The sequence below is a fragment of the Pygocentrus nattereri genome, chromosome 1 (assembly GCF_015220715.1).
Source record: "Pygocentrus nattereri isolate fPygNat1 chromosome 1, fPygNat1.pri, whole genome shotgun sequence".
NCBI lineage: Eukaryota > Metazoa > Chordata > Actinopteri > Characiformes > Serrasalmidae > Pygocentrus > Pygocentrus nattereri.
In genome coordinates, this window is record NC_051211.1 from 39,768,181 (window position 1) to 39,786,800 (window position 18,620).

Consider the following 18,620-nt stretch of genomic DNA (forward strand, 5'->3'; position numbering starts at 1 on the left):
GGATATGCATCTCTGGCTCAGTAACACTTTTTGGTGTCTGTACAGATCACCACAGATTATACACACACTTCTCTTAAATGGACTACTTGTGCACTTCTGACATAATAGTATGGCAGTGTCTGGGTTGTGGATGCAGCTTTAAGGTTGGGTGCTTCAAAAAATCTCAAATGCACAAACAACTGCTCCAGAGTGATGATCCTTGGCGATGCCACAGCCATCCAGGTGGCCTCGTCCTCTAGGTGCATAGGATGGTCCTCCCTCTCTCCATCACTCAGCACAGCGCCATCCAACACGGTCGTCTGTTAGCTGACATAACTGAATTGGAGAGTTTGTTCTACAAGCATGCTGAGCTGTCTAATGATGTTGCATCAGTGGCAATTAAAAAAAATGCATCTGTGTCTAAGCAAGCGCATCCTAATCTTTATCCTCCTAGCTTAGTCTCAGCTGATCTCATGTGAGGGTTAATGTACATTATTGTTGGGTGGCATACAACATGAAAGTTCTCTGTGGTGGTAAGATATGAGGAACATATGCATGTCAGAAAAACAATGAATACAGGTTTGGGGGTTTGTCTTAAAATGAATAGTTATGAATTGGGGGGAACATGGTTTAATTATGGGTTCCATCTTTTTGATTCTTCTTTTGCGTTGAAAAAGTCGAAGAAATTGCCTTTCATTTTGCTAGATGCATCTCTGTGCATCTCCCAAACCATTATGTTTATCCTTCATCCATGACCAGTAGTAGTGGCCAGAGACATAAACATGTATATGACAGGATGGATCATATTTTTCCAAACATTGGCCTCTGTGGTCAATGGTGAACAAACTTTGCCTTTAAATGTTCCTATAAGAGTCGGGTGCTTTGCTGTCTCTGCCTCAGATTCATTCATGTAGAGGTGAGTGCTATTCACTAGTGTCCTAACCAGAGCTTGAGCTACAGTGTGAATCTGATGGAGATTTAAAGCTGCGTACATTCACCATCCACTTTATTAGAAACACATTGTATGTCCACTCAGTGGTCACTTTTTGCTCCATATACAGTGGCATGCAAAATCTTGGGTGACTGTTTAAATGATGTTTTGTGTAAATAAGTAAACTTTTAATGGACAGTTTATTTCAACTATTTATTTGCTGAATTTAATAATATTGGAAAGAATAAACTATAAAATGCAGTCTGTATCTTCCAATGTGTTAAACTCATTGTTCACAACTCAAAATTCACAGAAAAATGCCACGTTTGTTTGTTCCTATTATTTGAGTGATGAACCATTGTGTGACCAACATTTAAGTGTCACTGCTAGGCTAAGAGTGGTCCACTACCCAAAAACATCCAGCTAAGAGCAGCTCTGTGGTCACAAACTGACCATTGATGAAGGGCAAGAGGACGGCTAACACAACAGTCTCTAATGGTGCACTGAGGTTTCTAATGAAGTGGCTGGTGACTATACAATAGATTATCCCATAGGTGACTCTTTTTTGTCACGTTTTCAGATTTGGCTGGTCAGATAAAAGAATCTTGTTTTTCAAAATAAGCTCTTGTATGATTCATAAACTGGCAAAAACTGACCAATCACCATAAAAAGAATACACTTACAGTTTCAACCCAGTGCTTCAGATGCTGTAGGCATGTAGCCACTGAGAAGTCACTGTTACCACTTCCATACTGGTCGATCGACCTTTTAGATGCCCAAACAACGGAAAATGTAACATGTTATTCAATAGTCTCTGATTTTAGAGTCTTTCCATGTATTAGCACTCACACCCCTTTTTCGCAGGGGGTTGTGTGGGACAGTTAATGGGCCTGGAGCTGGAGCGCAGTAGGATATGTGGTGAATTGCCCCGAAAATCGTCCTCTTTCACTGCTAGTCCGTTCCGTGCCAGCAGTTCGCGGGCCATCATCACAAAAGCATCCTCTACGTTCTGGCTCTCCTTTGCTGAGGTTTCAAGAGCTACTAAAATCCCTCTCTCTTTTGCTAAAGAGCACGCCTCATTGAAGTGAACCTGTCTTTCAGGCTCCAGGTCACATTTGTTACCTGCAAAAAGAGAGTGGGCAGTGAGTATTGAGGCAGCGGACCCATGAAGAATACTGACAAAAGACATCAAGAACCACTACATTAGAAGAAGGCCCAGGCTTCACTATGCTAAGACATTGAGAGATATTAATCACATAAAGATGCCAAGCAGTTTCTCAGTAGTTCCCAGCAACAAACCAACTAACCGCACTAAATTATCTTCTCTTGTGAACAGGGGAAAGATATAGCCTGCCTGTGCTGGTTAAGACTGTGTTAATATGTTGCAAGAGGTATAAATCAACTGTCAAAATACTAGCTAATGCAAGACTGTGGCTCCTACGAATCCACATGTTCAAGGAATTTACAGAGCAGCCTACAGAGCAGCCTACAGAGCAGTACATTCCTCAGTTGTGCTATTAGACCATTTCTTAGCACAGTCAGAATGATTCAGCCTGTCTGAATCACATTAAGTCGGTCTTGTTTCATGAGCACTGTGCTGTCGTTTTTCACCTATAAGGGCTAGAAGGACGTTGGCGGCCCCGTACTTCTCCACTTCATTGATCCAGTGTGGGATGGAGTCGAAGGTGGCCTTGCGGGTGATGTCGTAGGCGATCATGGCACCATGCGCACTGCGGTAGTAACTCTGGGTGATGGTGCGGAACCGCTCCTGCCCTGCAGTATCCCAAACCTGCATCTGTGACAGAAGATAGAGTGTCAGTCTTTACACACAGAGGGCTTCAACTAGAGCTGTGTGATTTAACATCTTTACTACCAAACCGACGTCACGAGGTCACACCAAATTTAGTGTTGGGGTACTGATCGTTAACAAAAGCTTAATTACATTTGTTGTTAACTTCAGTGTATGTCTGCCAACAGGGGATTATTTTAAAAGAATACGCCAAGATTTTCTGGAGAATGTTTACAGTACTGAGTGAGATGTATAGCAGAACAGAATGAAGCAGTCCAACCAAAACAAGCTGTGTCCGTTTGTAAAAAGTTTTTTTTACAATACTCAGATTCATTAACTTTACACACACACAGACAAACTTTCTAAACCACTTATCCTTCTTGGTCACAGGCGGTTGCTGTAGCCTATCGCAGCAGTCATGGAAGTCGGAAGGCAGGATCGCCAGTCCATCACACAGCAGACAGACAGACATATACATTCACACCTAGGGGCAATTTAGCCTGTCCAATAGGCCTGACTGCATGGCTTTGGACTGTGGGAGGAAACCTACACAAACAGAGAGACAACATACAAACTCCACAAAGAATGGACCCTTAAATTTAAATATCATCTGATACTATGAATTCTTCCACCCTCTATATTCTTCACATTCATAACAAAACCTTGCATCTCTGTAACTTTATAAAAGGAACTTTAGTTAGTGACACTATTGTTACTCAATTTTTTTTTCTCTTATTTTTTGACAGATTTTTGTCTGCTAACTCGTCCCACAGTTTTCCAGGTATCAGCATCATTCCAACCTCGGAATTTTCGGTCAGAATGTGAACGGTGTGCTTGAAATCACAATTTTTTTGATAGGAATGAAGGGTGTGCCAAAGTAGCACACTCATCTACTGTACCTCTGCTCAGCCAAAAGACACCATTTCGCTCATGCTATCTCAGGGCAACCCTGCCCCGGGCACAAATTCAATGTTGTTCTGACCCACTCTCATCCTTTCGTTCTTCTTTCTCATCCCCATTTATTTGAGAAAAAAGTCCTATTTATTTTTGTCTCGACAGAAACTATTATTTCTTTGCTCGACAGCCACTAACGTACATGTACTTAACTAGGGTAGGCACCCAACGTTTATCAGGCCATGCCATGAACTTCAAAAAAATAAAAGCTGGTAAAATAATGGAGTCACAGAGTTTTGTTACGACAGAGTCGATGTGAAACTAAACAGCCCTCATGTGCAGCTGCAAGCACCTCTGAGATGTCAGTTATGCAAAATCTAAATGAACTATTATTTAAAATGCTGTCCCTCCTTCATCTGCATGGTGGAACTGTCACATTGCAAGTGTCATCAGCACTCAGGGCAGCATGTGCAATTTCAGACTGGTCAAACATTTGACCAATTGAAATAACCTGGAAAAATATTTGAGGACATTACTGAGAATCAGTATGTTGATTTGTTTAAAACGTGAAACATCTCCTGTCCTTTTCAGCCTGTGAATTGACATTTACATTGAGCATTATGTTAGACTGTGTAGAGGGTGCTTGGTAATGAAATGTGAGTAGATGCTGCATCATGTTGGGTCCCACTGAGATTTACTCACCCTCCTAACATCTCTGCTCATTAGAGAGGATGCAGCGCCATGGCAACTGAGCACACCTATTACCTGCACACACATAGCTAGCCTGAATTACTCTTTGGTTCTCTCTGCATATTTTCATACGAGGCGAGTCAGATGAGCTACTCTGATTAAGATGTTGTACTCTTGATCTAACCCTTAGCAATTCAAACGGTCAGGCTACCGTTTCAGATGATGCCTACGTGATTTAGCAGTTATCTTTCCAGATTAACCCACATTTCCTTTCTTGATGTCACATTTTAGTGACTGACGAATGAAAAACTGGTGTTATTTTAAAGTGCTTGTCTGCTGGGTGTCACTGAATTGGATATTGTAACAATATAGTGGGAGAGACTGTAGAATAAAGCTCTCCACAATAATCTGTCTTAGCATATTGTACACGCATAATTCATCCAAGTCATAGTCTAGACTTCATGTGACATACTAATTTTAAATTAGTGAAAACATTGACTGCAAACCGTTGAACAGTGTTGTATTTGACTGTGCATAAGTTGCTCAAATTAGAATATTTTAGGCATGATTATGAACAATGTGTGTTTGTTGTTAGGGTTAAGTGAGCTGTATATTACATTTGAACTAATACAATAGTATCTTTAAGCTGTGTGGTAATAAATGCTCTATTAAGAGTATTAATAAGAGCATTATTTAGAATGTACCATACTGAGCAGGAAACAAGTTCCTCCATTCCTGGAAGAAATCTTGTTACGTCATGTAACCTGAGCAAGCAGACACAGCAGTCCAGAGGTAAAGCACCTTGCAGTGTTATTGTCTGAGTGCTACAGATCACAGAGGCGGTTTCACTGATGTCACCAGGTCTATTCAGGCCCTGGGAGGATTCAGGTATTGTGAGACGTCAGGTAATAGGTGAGACTTATTATTCCAGTTTTAGCTGGTAATTAATAGAGTATTTAAAGTATTTCTAAATGAGCAAAATGAAATACTGTAAAGGTAAAAGTATAATAAAAGCCATTTTAGTGATAAATTAACTAATTAGATGTCACCATTCAGGGCCTATGGCATACAGTATGTGTCCCTTTATATCATACCACACTGCCCACAGATGTGAGTAGTAACTAGTTACGTTTGCTTAAGTATCAGTTCAATAGATGCGTCTTTTCCTGAGTATTTTACTTCTACTCCATTTTATGAGGAAAATAATATAATATTCACGATAGTTGAATTTTATGCATTAATGGTGAGTTATTTATTCCCGTTTTCTGTTTAATGTAATGATGTTTTTATTGGTGACAGCGTCTGTACTGCTTTGTTATTGGTCACACCTCTGAATTTGGAGCTGTAGCATTTTATTTTAGACCAAAATTATGCCCAAAAGGGAAGAATAATACCTAACAGACTTCAGTCCTTATACTGATACATGCTGGATGCACTAAGACGCTCCACTGCAGTTCTACAAGTTACTCAGCACTTAAGTAGTTGTTTCAGCTGATACATTTCTACTTCTGCTTAAGTTGTTAACTCTTAGGTTAGTTTTACTCCTGCAGTACTGTGCCAAAGACCTCCCTTCGTTTATGTAATTTCCAGTCAAATGACCATTAAATACACATTCATTTTTTTGGGGACAGGACAAAAAAGCCAAATAAATATAGTTTCAAAGCTTTCAGTACTTAGTGTGTCTGCTCTTTGTCTTTATTACAACTTCTATCTTTTTTCAGAACACTTGCTTTCAATTTGTCCACACTGTCAAAGTTCAGTCTTAGATGTTGGCGGCATTTTTGCTTCTCACAATCCAAATAATCCCAAACACATTCAGTGATGCTGAGGTCTGGACTCTGGGTGGTCAGTTTGCTGTTCTGAGAACACCAGAAGCTTCTTTGTTTGATTTGCAGATTTTTTTCTCTTTTGTCTATTTGTTTTTTCTCAGTAAGAGCTTCTTGATAGCTACTCATGTTTTCACACTCATAGTGTTGAGTTTCTTCTCACAGTGGAAGGATGGACAGAAACACCTGTAGTTTTTTTTTCAGATTTTAAGTAGGTGGAGTTTGATTTTCTCCTCTCTCTCAAAGATGAAAGCTTTAAGTACTGTTTGCCTGATGGTGTCCGTTTTGGTGGTCTGCCTGGTCTTGGGTGGTTGTTAGGAGCCCCATTTTCTCAATAACTTTTAATAACTTTTTTTTCTACCTTTGACTTTCCTCTTCCTGATGCAAGCAAATTATATTAAATATAAAAAAATAATGGCCTTTGTACTGTATATGATTTCAATGAAGTGTAACCACACTTTTACTTAAAGTATGTTTGGGCTACTCCACTCACCTCTGCTGGCCCATGTGACCTGACAACCCAACATATACTTGAATCCACCTTTTATTACTTTCACGCATTTCCTGTGGTGGAGATCCAGACACGCGTCACAGAAGACTGAGCATGCCGCACATTCCAATCTACCAGTCCCTGAGGTTGAACAAGTTCTTCAACTGCTCATTCAAGTAGGTGAACCAAGTTAGCCATTACCTAACCTTACCATTCACTGCCCACAGAAGAGTCATCAGAAGTGTGTATTTACCATGACACAAATTTCGGCCTGCTATCTATTAATAGTGGCTTCCTGAAAAGTGGTCGGTTAGGATGGCTTAAAGTGAGTAGTGGGAAACAATGCAGAATGTATGTTCAAGTAAACCTGCAGAGCACGTCCCCCCAGGCCACTGCTGGTTTGACTAGTTTATTTTCTGCTGCCTCTCAATGACTTGACTGTATCAAGGATACACCTGAATGCTGATAAGGATCTAACGACGCGTAGCAGGTTCCTCCAATGAAACTGTGTCCTTTCAGTAAAGGAATCTACAGCATCTGTCACCCTAAATTCTATCTTCTGTGAACAGTTGAATAACATTTATGCCACTTTTTCTTGTATATAGAAAAGAACAGGAAACCCACTCAAAACTCACTTATAATGGGCAACTGTTTCAGCTATAGATGCCACAGACAAAAATGCTGGATTATATCAGTATCACACATTAAAGCACTATAGACTCACATAAGATGTAAATAAAAATTAAACTGACCTTTACTTTTTTACCCTCTATATTGAGAGTCCGCACAGTGAAGTCCACGCCAATGGTGTTCTGTTGCCTCTCTGAGAAGATTCCAGTCTTAAAGTTCTGAACCACACAGGTTTTGCCTACGTTTGTGTCTCCAATCAGAATAATCTTGAACAAGAAATCAAAGCAGTCGTCCTGTTCTAGTCCAGCCGGATGCATGGTCAGTGGTGTGTGCCTTGTCAATATGACTGGCCTAACTTTAGTGCAGCAATTGTCAGGAAATCACCATTAAAAAAGACCCATAATCATCCTTACGTAGCGTAGCGGTGTTGTAATAGTAGTAGAGGCCCTCTCACGGCCTCTCAGTGACGTTCTCTCTCTGAACAGGGATTTTCTTTGTCACTTTGTAAATGTTGCTCCTCCAGTCTCCTTCACACAGGTGTATACAACAAAGAACTGCACCTGTAGAGTCTCGGTGCCTCTCAGCACATTCTCAATTGTCTGCTTTTTCCACCTCCCTTGGCAATGCACTGAGCTGAATAGACACAGGTCCTTCCTGAGATGATCAAAACAACTCTTTTCAGAGAATTTCTGCTTCTGTCCTCTTCATATCCTGCTCCATGTACCTGTTCCTCCTGAGAGGCTCGTGCTCTCAGCAGCTTAAGTTTTCTCTTCCTCCTGCTCACTCCACCCATCTTCCAACCATTCGCGCTCTTTATCTAATACTGTTCCCGCCCGGCCTACTTAAGCAGGCAGAGTCCCACCCATCACCTGCTCTACTGCTCTCAGGTGACTGCAGTGTAAAACCAGATGGAAAACACCTCCAGCAGACCATAGTGCACTCTAACAGCCAACAGGAGACTTTTGTTTTGAGTGAAAGTAAGAAAACGTGTATATATTTAAACCTACTGTATGTAACAAAATATAATAAAACTAAAAAGTGGTAAAAAAGGTGCAAGTTTTCTTTCTTTAGTGCCTTTTAAAAAGACAAATTAGCACAGTGGCACATGTGGGCAGTTTCATTTAACTCTAATATGAATATGAAGTTTTAATAAATCAATCAGTTCTAATGTACAGAAACTTTACTGGCACAAGAAGAGGAAAAAAATCTTCTGCCCTTTTGTATGTGTAACAAGTACTTTGAAAACCTCAATGAAAATGTAAGGATCAAAAAAAAAATTTTTTCTCTTGGAAAATTAATTCAGTAAAAGGACATTCATATTTAATGATCCTTGAGTAAAGTTCAAAGCTTTTTTCCTTGGGAGGAAAACAGGTTTAAATGCTGCCCAAATGTATTTTGGCATTTTTCATTAAAGATCAATTGCAGGCGTGGACAAGGTTGAGGAGAAAGAGGAGGAGGTGGGGTGCGAAATTCGTCACGAGTAGGAGGAGTATATTTATATGAAGCTAGAATTAAGCAGGAGGAGTTTAGGCGTGGCCTATCCTCAAACTTCAGTTAGGTCAAATCTCCATTTTTTTATTTTTTTTTTTTGCAAATAGCCAAATTTATGCAATAACAGAATAACAGTATGATATGTTAAAGCTCAATATTCACATATAAAGAAGAAAGAAAGAAAATCGAAAAGCTTCAATAAAGCTTTACAAAACTTCTTGTGATGCTGTTGGCATAAATTCACTAATGTATATATGTAATTACATAAATCTATGTGTGTGCGACGAGCATATGTGAAGATATTTGTCTGGAATGATTTTTATCTAATGTATATGTAATTTAGCTATTATTATAATAAAGCGTAATATAAAGTGCTCATTTGAGTTAAATGAAAGGTCCTCAAAACGTAATAAACCGTTGTGTCTTTTAAGGGGAATGTATTTACGAGTGATTCTTTTGAGCACTAGAGAGAGATCAACCCAAAAGGAGTATGAAAATACATTTTTAATTAAACTGTCATAAATATGCAGCTTATACAGGCTAATTTCCATAGCCTTCACTCTTGAGCCATTTCAGTTCAGTAGTCCAGGCCATCATTTGCAGAAAGAGAAGACATGATTTCATAAAATCACTCTTTTCCGTCGTGGTTTGTTCAGCCCGCGAGAAACTGTGAACTGCGGACTGAACTGCTGTAATACTTTTCTGCACATAAATGACTAAAACCAGCAAAATAAAAGACTGCAGTTAAGATGTAGAATCATCTCATTGACCGACGCATTTTAAACACTTAGAAGCGTGAAAATATGCTCATTAAACTCATTATGCTGCCAATGCTAGATAATGACTCCCCATCTGAGACCCCGGTTTTAGGAGTGGAACGAGCTGGGACTTTTAATGTGAAATGTTCCTCCCGGCCGTCCGTTCGTTATTGTCGCATCGGTAGCGCTGCAGGGTTCCTGGTTTCGGTGCGTGTGCGGCTTTACCCGACCTAGAGCGACCATGGTGAGTGTTTATCTGAAATAAGTCACATCTGAAGAGAGATTTATCAGCAGGGCGACAGAAAAGCTGTAGCACGTCATGGTCAGGCTATCGAAAACATGACTTCGTGAGTTTAGAAGCGTAAAAGCTCAAAGCAGCCCTCGCCCAGTCAGCGCTGTTCGGTGCACATGTTCGGCCCCGGCTCGGCTGTAAAACCGCTAGGTTAACGTTAGCTGGGCTCGGCTCAGCTCAGCTCGGCTCATTCCCAGGCATGTTATCTGAGCAGTATCTGGACACTGTACTTAAAACGTGCTCATGGATGTGTATTTGAGGCTCGTCAGATATTTAAAAGCGCTTTCATTTATCCTGGATGGGTGCACAATAGCCAACGACGACGAAGCTGAAGCTCAGCTTCTTGTTCGAATTTTCCGTTCCACCTTAAATGGTGCAGCCAGTACACTGTGATACCCGAGGTAGTAGAACGTAACTGCTGCGCCATTTAAGATGGAGCCGGATAATTCGAGCAGGGAGCTGGCGGACAGGGCGCTGACTTCAGCCTCTAATAGGTGTTTAGCTGTCAGTGCCCATTGTTTAATATGCTGGGTGTCTTAGCAGCTTGTCTAGCTAACTAGCCGGTTAGCTTACAGCTAACTTACCGTGTCTTAAACCACAGATGTTAGAAAAAATACTTTTCCCGTTAACTTTGACTCAAATTCTTTTTCACTCGTTTTACTGCGTATCTGACAGTTAGCCAGTGCGCTGAGTTTGCAAATGTGTGTTTATTAGTGCTGAATGTGTGACGCGTTAGCAGGCTAGCTCAGCAGGCTAGCACGCCTAGCGGAGTTTCTAGTGCTTTCTGAGGAGGAGAGGGAGGAGTCGGCGGGCAGCAGCCCCGCGGCTGAAGCTCGTCTCTCCGTCTCTGACTTTATCTGGATGCTGCGTTTAGCGCTGTTCTTCTCTCATGAGCAGAGTTACTTGGGGAACATGTTAATATGAAGAGTTTCGTTACAAAATGCTATAAATATACACGTGATGCTATTTTGGATATTGCGAGTTTTTTAAATGAGTAACAGGCGTGTGAGGGAAGAGGTGTCCTTCATCTATTGGTGTTAACATGGTATTCACCATTATACGGGTTGAATATTCATTAATATGACTCTATTGTCTCTATATAGCACCATACAGGGTTCTTCTGTTGTTACAATGTTAATCTTGTAACAGTGGAAGAACCATTTTGGTGCTATGTAGAATAATTTTGTCAAAAAAGGTTCTTTAATAGAAACACATCCAAAACATTCTCCTTCAAGTTGAATAATATCGCCATGCAAAGAAGCATTTAAGCACGCATTGGTTCTATATAACAATACTTCTTGGTAGAACCATATTCTTTGCTATAGGACCCTTGAAGAACCATGTTTTTTTTTTAGTGTGTCATTGATGCTGCATTTAGGAACAAAACTAATATTTTGCAAATGTAGTTTTTTTTTTATTTTTTTATTTTTTTATTTTTTTTCATTTTTTTTCCAAATAGTAAATAACAAATAGTTAAATTTTATTGATAAATATTATAAACGGCATGGCAACAAAAGGCTTTTCAGTCATTATGTTCAGTGGTTTTGTTCAGTGTCATAAGATTATGGTTTTGGGAGCAGTAAGAAGTTATTAAACATTAAATAATGAATAGTGCACTTTTCAAATTGCTCTTAAACTGCTCTTTTTCAGATGTCTGAACAGTAGTGTATATAATGTTTTAGTAGTGCTGGGTAATTCATCTTTCTGTGTTTTTATTTTGACAGGCCTCACTATCGCTGGCCCCAGTGAACATCTTCAAACATGGCGCTGATGAGGAGAAAGCAGAAACTGCTCGTCTGGTGAGTGCTTTCCTCTCGCTGTTAACCAGGAATGCCTCTTTCTCTCTTTTTGCTCTATTTTCATACAGCATTTAACAGAGTTTGGGATTTATATTGGTTCAGAAAATACAATCCAAGATCACTTTGTAAATGGTGGAAAGGATCATGTCCGTCTTCGTAAGTTGTAGGGTGACTTTGCATACCAAACTGTCCTCAGAGCTATTAGCTTGTATCGCCTAAAATGGGTTCATACAGTAAATGCTTTTTAAAAAAAAAAAGTCAGTTTTATTCAGATTCATTTGTGTATTTTGAGCAGTTGTGCTAACTTTTGTCTTTCTTTTCTCTTAGTCCTCCTTTATTGGTGCCATTGCTATTGGGGATCTGGTAAAAAGTACTCTTGGACCAAAAGGAATGGTATGGATATATTTTTGTTTAAATACATATGTTTGGGTTTTTGTTGGGTTCTTGTGTAATCATGTCTTGTATGGCTCATGTTCTCTGCAGGACAAAATCCTCTTGGGTGGTGGACGAGAAGGCTCTGTTACAGTCACCAACGACGGAGCAACCATTCTGAAAGCCATTGGTGTGGACAACGCTGCTGCCAAAGTTCTGGTTGGTGAGTGTGGCCTCTCTGTAGACACCAGAGTCAGAAGAGAGATCGATCAGGTCTATTACTGAATAGTAACCATGTTTAGTTCAGTATAACAGGGTCAAGATGAGCCGTTAGTTGTGTGTTGCTCAGGTAATCAGTGGGATTTTCTCTATTGTCTTGTTTTCAGATATGTCCAAGGTCCAGGATGATGAGGTTGGGGATGGCACTACTTCTGTGACTGTGCTGGCCGCTGAACTGCTCAGGGTGAGGCTGTGTGGTCGTAGTATTTACCATAGCTTCATTTCTGTTATGGTTAATAAAGGCTCCCCAAAACACCTGTTCCTGTCTACATAGATACCAATTTGTTAATTGGTGATGGGCTTTTATGTATTAATTGTGCTTTAGGAAGCAGAGTTGCTGATTGCGAGAAAGATCCATCCTCAGATCATCGTCTCTGGCTGGAGGAAAGCAACCCAGGCTGCTCGTGAGGCCCTGAAGGGCGCTGCAGTGGACCATGGGTAAACATCAGCATATAAACAAACAAATACAATTACTAATCAACTTAACATTTTTAAAAATTTATTTATAATTTTTCTCCAGTTTTATTCCAGTAACTTTAGCCCAAAGCACTATTTTAGCTGGATTATTTTTCTGGAGAGTCTGTAATGTCATTTTTAAGGCAGCAGGTCACCAACCCTGGTCCTAGAGATCTACTTTCTTGCAGACTCTAGCTCCAACCAAAATTTGCCACACCTGCTCCAGCTTTGGCATCAAGCAAACGTTTTGGGACATCATGTTAGAGGCAGATTGGAGATAAACCCTGCAGGAAAGTAGATCTCCAGAACCAGTGTTGGTGACAAAGATTTTAAGGATGTGACCGATTGGTTTGCAAGCGATGAAATATGTGCCGTTTTCCCAAATTAGCACAGATAGCCTGGACTGAAAGGTCATGTGCTAGATCCACCATCAATTTTATGTGATGGGGCTACACTCAATATCAGTAACAGCTGGCTGCATGACAGTGTCCATTCGCAAGTTTTATTATTTCATTTATAAGAAATAAATTGGAACTGGAATCCCTCATATTACTACCAATTATAGGAGGCCATTTGTTCCAGTTAATGCTGTCACACTGTACAAACTACTGCAAGTGCAAATTCATACTGGAGTAAAATCATTGTTCTCAGTAGCAACTTAATTACAGGACTTACCCAGGTAAAAGTAATCCAGCTCAGATAATCAGTTGCCTCCATACCTGAGGAAATTATGTCATTCTAACAGTTAAAGTTTCTCACAGTTGAAGTTTGAACCCATATGGATGTACACTGGTCCTGTCCATGTTTACAGTAATGACCAGGAGAAATTCCAGGAGGATCTGTTGAACATTGCTCGCACCACTCTGTCGTCCAAACTGCTCACTCATCATAAAGACCACTTTTCCAAGCTGGCTGTGGAGGCAGTGCTTAGACTTAAAGGATCTGGCAACCTGGAGGCCATCCACGTTATCAAGAAACTTGGAGGAAGTCTTACCGACTCTTATCTGGATGAAGGTGTGAAGTTCACTATTGAATTATTTGTTTTAATTATTCAAGTTTACATTCTGTTTTCTTCTCTGATTAATGTTGTTTTAGTGTAATCTTTTCTAATTGACTGTTTGGAAAATGATGATTTATATGCCTCTTATCCAAATACAATTGCTTCTAAACTTTCCTTTCACCATCAAATGAATGAAAAACTCTAAACAAATCTACAGTGAGAATGGCAGTGACAGTAAATTAGCCAGGATTATTAGACTAAGATATGGAAAGGTGAGAAACATATAATGCATGACTTGCCTTTCCTAGTCATCCGAAGAATTGAAGACACCACCCCACCCCACCCCACTAATTTCAGAAAACAGCTGAAAACATTTTGATAGATAACACAAAAAGCTCACTGTCAAAACTCTTAACAGACTGAAACATACTGGTTCTCAGGTTAGCAAAACTGTATCTACGTAACTGTATTTGCTAAAAATTGTTTTATTATCTCTAGTGATAAATAACATTGCAGGAAATTGCATATGATCAGTTAGCAACCTAGTAAGGTTGTTAAAATTGTTCTGCTTGATACATTAGTCTGATTAAACTGGACTGTGCATTGCTCACATTTGTGATTTAAAATTTTGTAAATATAAATTATTAATGCACTCGTACACATGCCATCAATTACATTATTTTATTTAAGTTTACTGAAAGACCTTGTGTAAAAGATGAGATCCTTTCAGCATATAACATTGCTCTGATTAGTTCCACTGTTATCTTTAGCTCATCTAAAGGGATGGCTTCTGTTGCTAAAACCTCCTTTTTGTTAGTCTTGGAATTCCTGCTTCTTTAATATCATGTGGCTAAACAATTTAACCAAAAAATGTGAACATGGTTACCAGAATCCATTTTTGTTCACTAATTTGGCCAATGCTCTATTGTCAGTTCTCAGATGTGTGTCTCCACTGAACATCTTGTAAAGCCAGCTTATTGTGGGCAGCCTAAGCTGAAAGTCCTACAGATATGGCAGCAATAAGTCAGATGATCTATGACTTGCAGATAGTCAATTGGTTTGGTTAGGCATCGTATAGTGCAATTCATACCATAGCGCTTTGTTGTTATCTGGTTTTTATAGATGAATCTTTTTGTTTTCCAAAAAGGGTTCCTGCTTGACAAGAAAATTGGTGTCAACCAGCCTAAGAGGATTGAGAATGCAAATATCCTCATTGCCAACACTGGCATGGACACAGACAAGATCAAGGTACACCTTTCTCTTTTCCACTGATATCAGCACTGCTTCAAAAAACTGCTTCTTCTTGTGATGCTGGGGACCAGTCCATTCATTGATATGTGTCGCTTGTGCAGATCTTTGGCTCTAGAGTGCGCGTGGACTCCACAGCAAAAGTGGCAGAGATCGAGCTGGCCGAGAAAGAGAAAATGAAGGAGAAAGTAGAGCGCATTCTGAAGCACGGCATCAACTGCTTCATCAACAGGTACAGGCTTAGTCTCACCGCTAAAACCATGTCAGTTAGTGACTATAAAGAAAAAAATATATATTTCTCATAAATGCCAGTAACTTTCTTCCAGCTCAGACATTGTTTGAGCAATAGTGCTAACCCAGCTGTAGTGTCATTCCATTATAAAATGAGGTGATGATTGCCTCTTCACAACATCAGGGGGCAGTATAGATGTTCTGTATCACCCATGCCAATAGGTGTCAGTATACGTTTCCAAGAACCTTGCCAATGGTTGCTTAATAATGAAAATTGCTTATTGTTCCTTTAATAAACAAAATGCTGCCTATAGACATGAAAATAGTTTTGCTTCATACAGCAGCTTGCATACCAAAAAGTTAAAGTCTGACTTATTAAATGTTAATTCTTAAGAGCTATGAAGTATTCTGTTAAATATGACCAACTCCAGAATAACCTGTGATGAGTTGATAAAAGTTCATAAAAAGCTGAGTGCATCTGACAACTGGTAAAACGCTTTTAGATAGCCTCAGGGTCTGACATTCCTCGTGTTTCACTTCAGTTTTAATTAACAGCCGCTTTAAAGAATTTAAAGGGTTAATTTGGAAGGGATTTTTACAGTGTACTGCATTTTCCCCCATTAGGCAGCTGATCTATAACTACCCTGAGCAGCTCTTTGCCGCTGCTGGTGTCATGGCCATAGAGCATGCAGACTTTGTTGGAGTGGAGAGGCTGGCGCTGGTTACAGGTATGTTTTAAGTAACTGTGTTCCTTTTGAACTACTTGCATTACATTAGTGTTAATGGTGTTAAAGTTGCATTGCTTCCTTCCTCAGGGGGTGAGATCACATCAACCTTTGACCACCCTGAGCTGGTGAAACTTGGCCACTGTAAACTCATTGAGGAGGTGATGATCGGAGAGGACACTCTTATCCATTTCTCTGGAGTGGCCATGGGTGAGTGTCTGTGGAGACTCTGCCTATGTGCTGGAGTGTGTAGTGTTTTGTAAGTCTGTTGTACTGTAAAATCTAGGGCTCTTGCAGTCCTCTGAAATCTCATGTAACACAACGTGAACAGAGCAAATGGCAACTCGGCTCATTTAGGGTGATACAAAGAGAGGGCAATAAGTGTGTCTGTTTTAGTTTTACATCGTGTATGTATGCGCTAATATCAACATTTAGTATCTAATCTGAAACTAGTTTGTAAGTTAGTAGTTATGAGTATGAGTGTGTTAGCCCACAAACAGGCCTTTAGAATTATAAGGTTTTAAACAGCTTCTGTATGTATACATTCCGAATTTAAGTGAGGTAAGAAATGCACAGTTAAGTGTGTCTTGGCGCAGTAGATGACTTATGCATATTTGCATATTTGTGCCCAGGTGAGGCCTGCACTATTGTTCTCCGTGGGGCGACTCAGCAGATTCTGGATGAGGCCGAGCGTTCTCTCCATGATGCTCTGTGCGTTTTGGCTCAGACTGTTAAAGAGACTCGCACTGTCTACGGAGGAGGTTAGCATCTCTCTTCACTCTCCCAGTCTCTCCTCCACTCATTCCTTTTTGTCCCCTGCTGAATCATTTTCACCTCTTCTTTAAGTTCAATCATGGACATCTCTGTTCCTCCTGTTTCAAATGTTCCACTTCTCACAACAGTAGTTTTTTTTTTTTTAAAGATTTGATCAGTATATAGGAAATTAACAATTTTGTTTTTCCAACCTCTTTTAGGTTGTTCGGAAATGTTGATGGCCAAAGTGGTGACAGACTTGGCCAACAAAACACCAGGCAAAGAAGCAGTAGCAATGGAGTCCTTTGCCAAAGCACTCAGAATGGTAAGAGCTGGTGCCTGAGTGCTCTACTCTAACACCTAAAGCTGTGGTCAGTGATTTTATTGGGACAAAAGGTGGGGTGGATTACTCTGCATGTTTTCAATGTAATAGGACACCTGAACAAGCCTGGTGGAGAACAGTAATTTCCTGCATGCTTATATATCAGAGATGCTCAATATGGGCAAACATTGAATCTATAGCCCTTTTGTGCTCAGTGTCACATTGCTGGGAATCCAATTCTGGTCCCAGTAATAGGGCACAAACTTCTTAGCCTGTTGAGCCACTTGAGTCCAGATTTCTTAACAGATCTCTCTGTGAATTGTACAGATGCAGTGCTTCTAACTTGCTAACTTTTTTTCTTTTAAAATTCCTGATTAAATACAGTTTCTGCCTTCAGATCTGTTGGTAGTTTAAATACTCTTCCTACTGGAGGACAGCCTAACAAAATTGTGTTTTTGTTGTAGTTGCCGACCATTATTGCAGATAATGCTGGTTATGACAGTGCAGACCTCGTGGCCCAGCTGAGAGCAGCTCACCAGGAGAACAAAACCACTTTTGGCCTGGGTGAGTTCCGCTTTGCAGCAGTACCAGCACACTTGCATAGAGGCCTCAATGAGGGCTCAAAACCTTACTTGTTCTTTTCTTACTTTGACAAAGTGATGTGGATGGCTAAGTTGGCAGGAATAGCTGCTTTATTTACAGAATCAGGATATCATGCCTTTTTTGCTTGCATTAGCACTTCATGGTTTTTACCTCCAACATTTCTTGTTTTTAAAATAATTTTGGTTTGTTTTTCCATTTTTAATTCCAGATTACTTATTGCTGTTTAGTTTGTTCTTGCAAGATTGTTGCTGGGAATATAACCCCTTTCTTCAGCTTTATAGAAAAGGGTTGCTAATTCCTCCACTCTAATTCAGACATGACACAGGGAATGATCGGTGACATGGCAGAGCTGGGCATCACAGAGAGTTTCCAGGTGAAGAGGCAGGTCCTGTTGAGTGCTGCTGAGGCTGCTGAGATGATCCTCCGTGTAGACAACATCATCAAGGCAGCACCCAGGTGAGTCTGGACAACTGCTAACCTTTAGCCTAACTGCCCAAGAGAGGGCAGTAGTACGCCTTTTTAGCATTTGTGGTAGTTTTTAGGGCTTTTCATTTACTTCACAGCATGCGTTTTTAGCTTCAGAAGCAGACTGGGAGGAGTGACGCAGTTTGGAGTGAGAAAAATGCTGCATCACTCTGAGTGTGAGACAGTGTGTTATGATGACTCATCGCTTGCCATCATTTTTTTTTTTTCTTTCAGAAAACGAGTACCAGACCACCACCCATGTTAAGGCAGAAATAGTGAGGAGCAGCCTGTGTATTTATTACCTGAGACGGCCTCATTCTTCTTGGGTCTCTTCACTTTTGAATCACTGTGCTGTTACAGTGTTAGCACTGCAGAGGCTGTCTGTCATGTCCTTATTCCAACATATTGACAGTGTAGCTTTTTTTGTTTACTCCATAATAAAACTTTAGGACACACTTATGTGCCTTTTTCCTTTTATATTTTTACTGATCCATTACTGATGACTGAAAGAACCACACAAAGTCCTTTTAATGTTATGAACAGTTATAGGGGGACATTCACAAATGTCCAAAATCGATTTTCTAAATGTTAATTGAT

General features: G+C 40.1%; 2 protein-coding genes across 2 annotated transcripts; one reads left to right on the forward strand and one right to left on the reverse strand.

Annotated features, from left to right (window-relative positions):
- Nucleotides 1-593: 593 nt before the first annotated feature.
- On the reverse strand, nucleotides 594-7,999 carry LOC108425368 (ras-related protein Rab-19-like). The gene is made up of 3 exons (XM_017693968.2): nucleotides 7,352-7,999; nucleotides 2,522-2,705; nucleotides 594-2,032 (listed from the first exon to the last, which is right to left on the reverse strand). The coding sequence occupies exons 1-3, from the start codon at nucleotides 7,544-7,546 to the stop codon at nucleotides 1,749-1,751; spliced, it is 663 nt and encodes a 220-aa protein (XP_017549457.1). The 5' UTR covers nucleotides 7,547-7,999; the 3' UTR covers nucleotides 594-1,748.
- Nucleotides 8,000-9,621: 1,622 nt separating this feature from the next.
- On the forward strand, nucleotides 9,622-18,482 carry cct2 (chaperonin containing TCP1, subunit 2 (beta)). Its single transcript, XM_017693969.2, has 16 exons — nucleotides 9,622-9,722; nucleotides 11,495-11,569; nucleotides 11,897-11,962; nucleotides 12,053-12,164; nucleotides 12,328-12,404; nucleotides 12,546-12,658; nucleotides 13,488-13,690; nucleotides 14,824-14,924; nucleotides 15,029-15,156; nucleotides 15,780-15,883; nucleotides 15,971-16,090; nucleotides 16,513-16,641; nucleotides 16,855-16,958; nucleotides 17,420-17,519; nucleotides 17,873-18,014; nucleotides 18,258-18,482. Exons 1-16 carry the CDS (start codon nucleotides 9,720-9,722, stop codon nucleotides 18,286-18,288), a joined length of 1,608 nt encoding a protein of 535 aa, XP_017549458.1. The 5' UTR covers nucleotides 9,622-9,719; the 3' UTR covers nucleotides 18,289-18,482.
- The last annotated feature ends 138 nt before the right edge of the window (nucleotides 18,483-18,620 follow it).

Coding starts and splice junctions, on each gene's coding strand:
- LOC108425368 (XM_017693968.2), bottom strand. CDS start 7,546: ATGCATCCGGCTGGACTAGAACAGGACGACTGCTTTGATTTCTTGTTC. Junction 2,706..7,351: donor TAGAGGGTAAAAAAGTAAAG/GTCAGTTTAATT, acceptor CTTCTGTCACAG/ATGCAGGTTTGGGATACTGC. Junction 2,033..2,521: donor CGTCCTTCTAGCCCTTATAG/GTGAAAAACGAC, acceptor CTCTTTTTGCAG/GTAACAAATGTGACCTGGAG.
- cct2 (XM_017693969.2), top strand. Junction 11,570..11,896: donor AAGCAGAAACTGCTCGTCTG/GTGAGTGCTTTC, acceptor CTTTTCTCTTAG/TCCTCCTTTATTGGTGCCAT. Junction 15,884..15,970: donor GAGGCTGGCGCTGGTTACAG/GTATGTTTTAAG, acceptor TTCCTTCCTCAG/GGGGTGAGATCACATCAACC.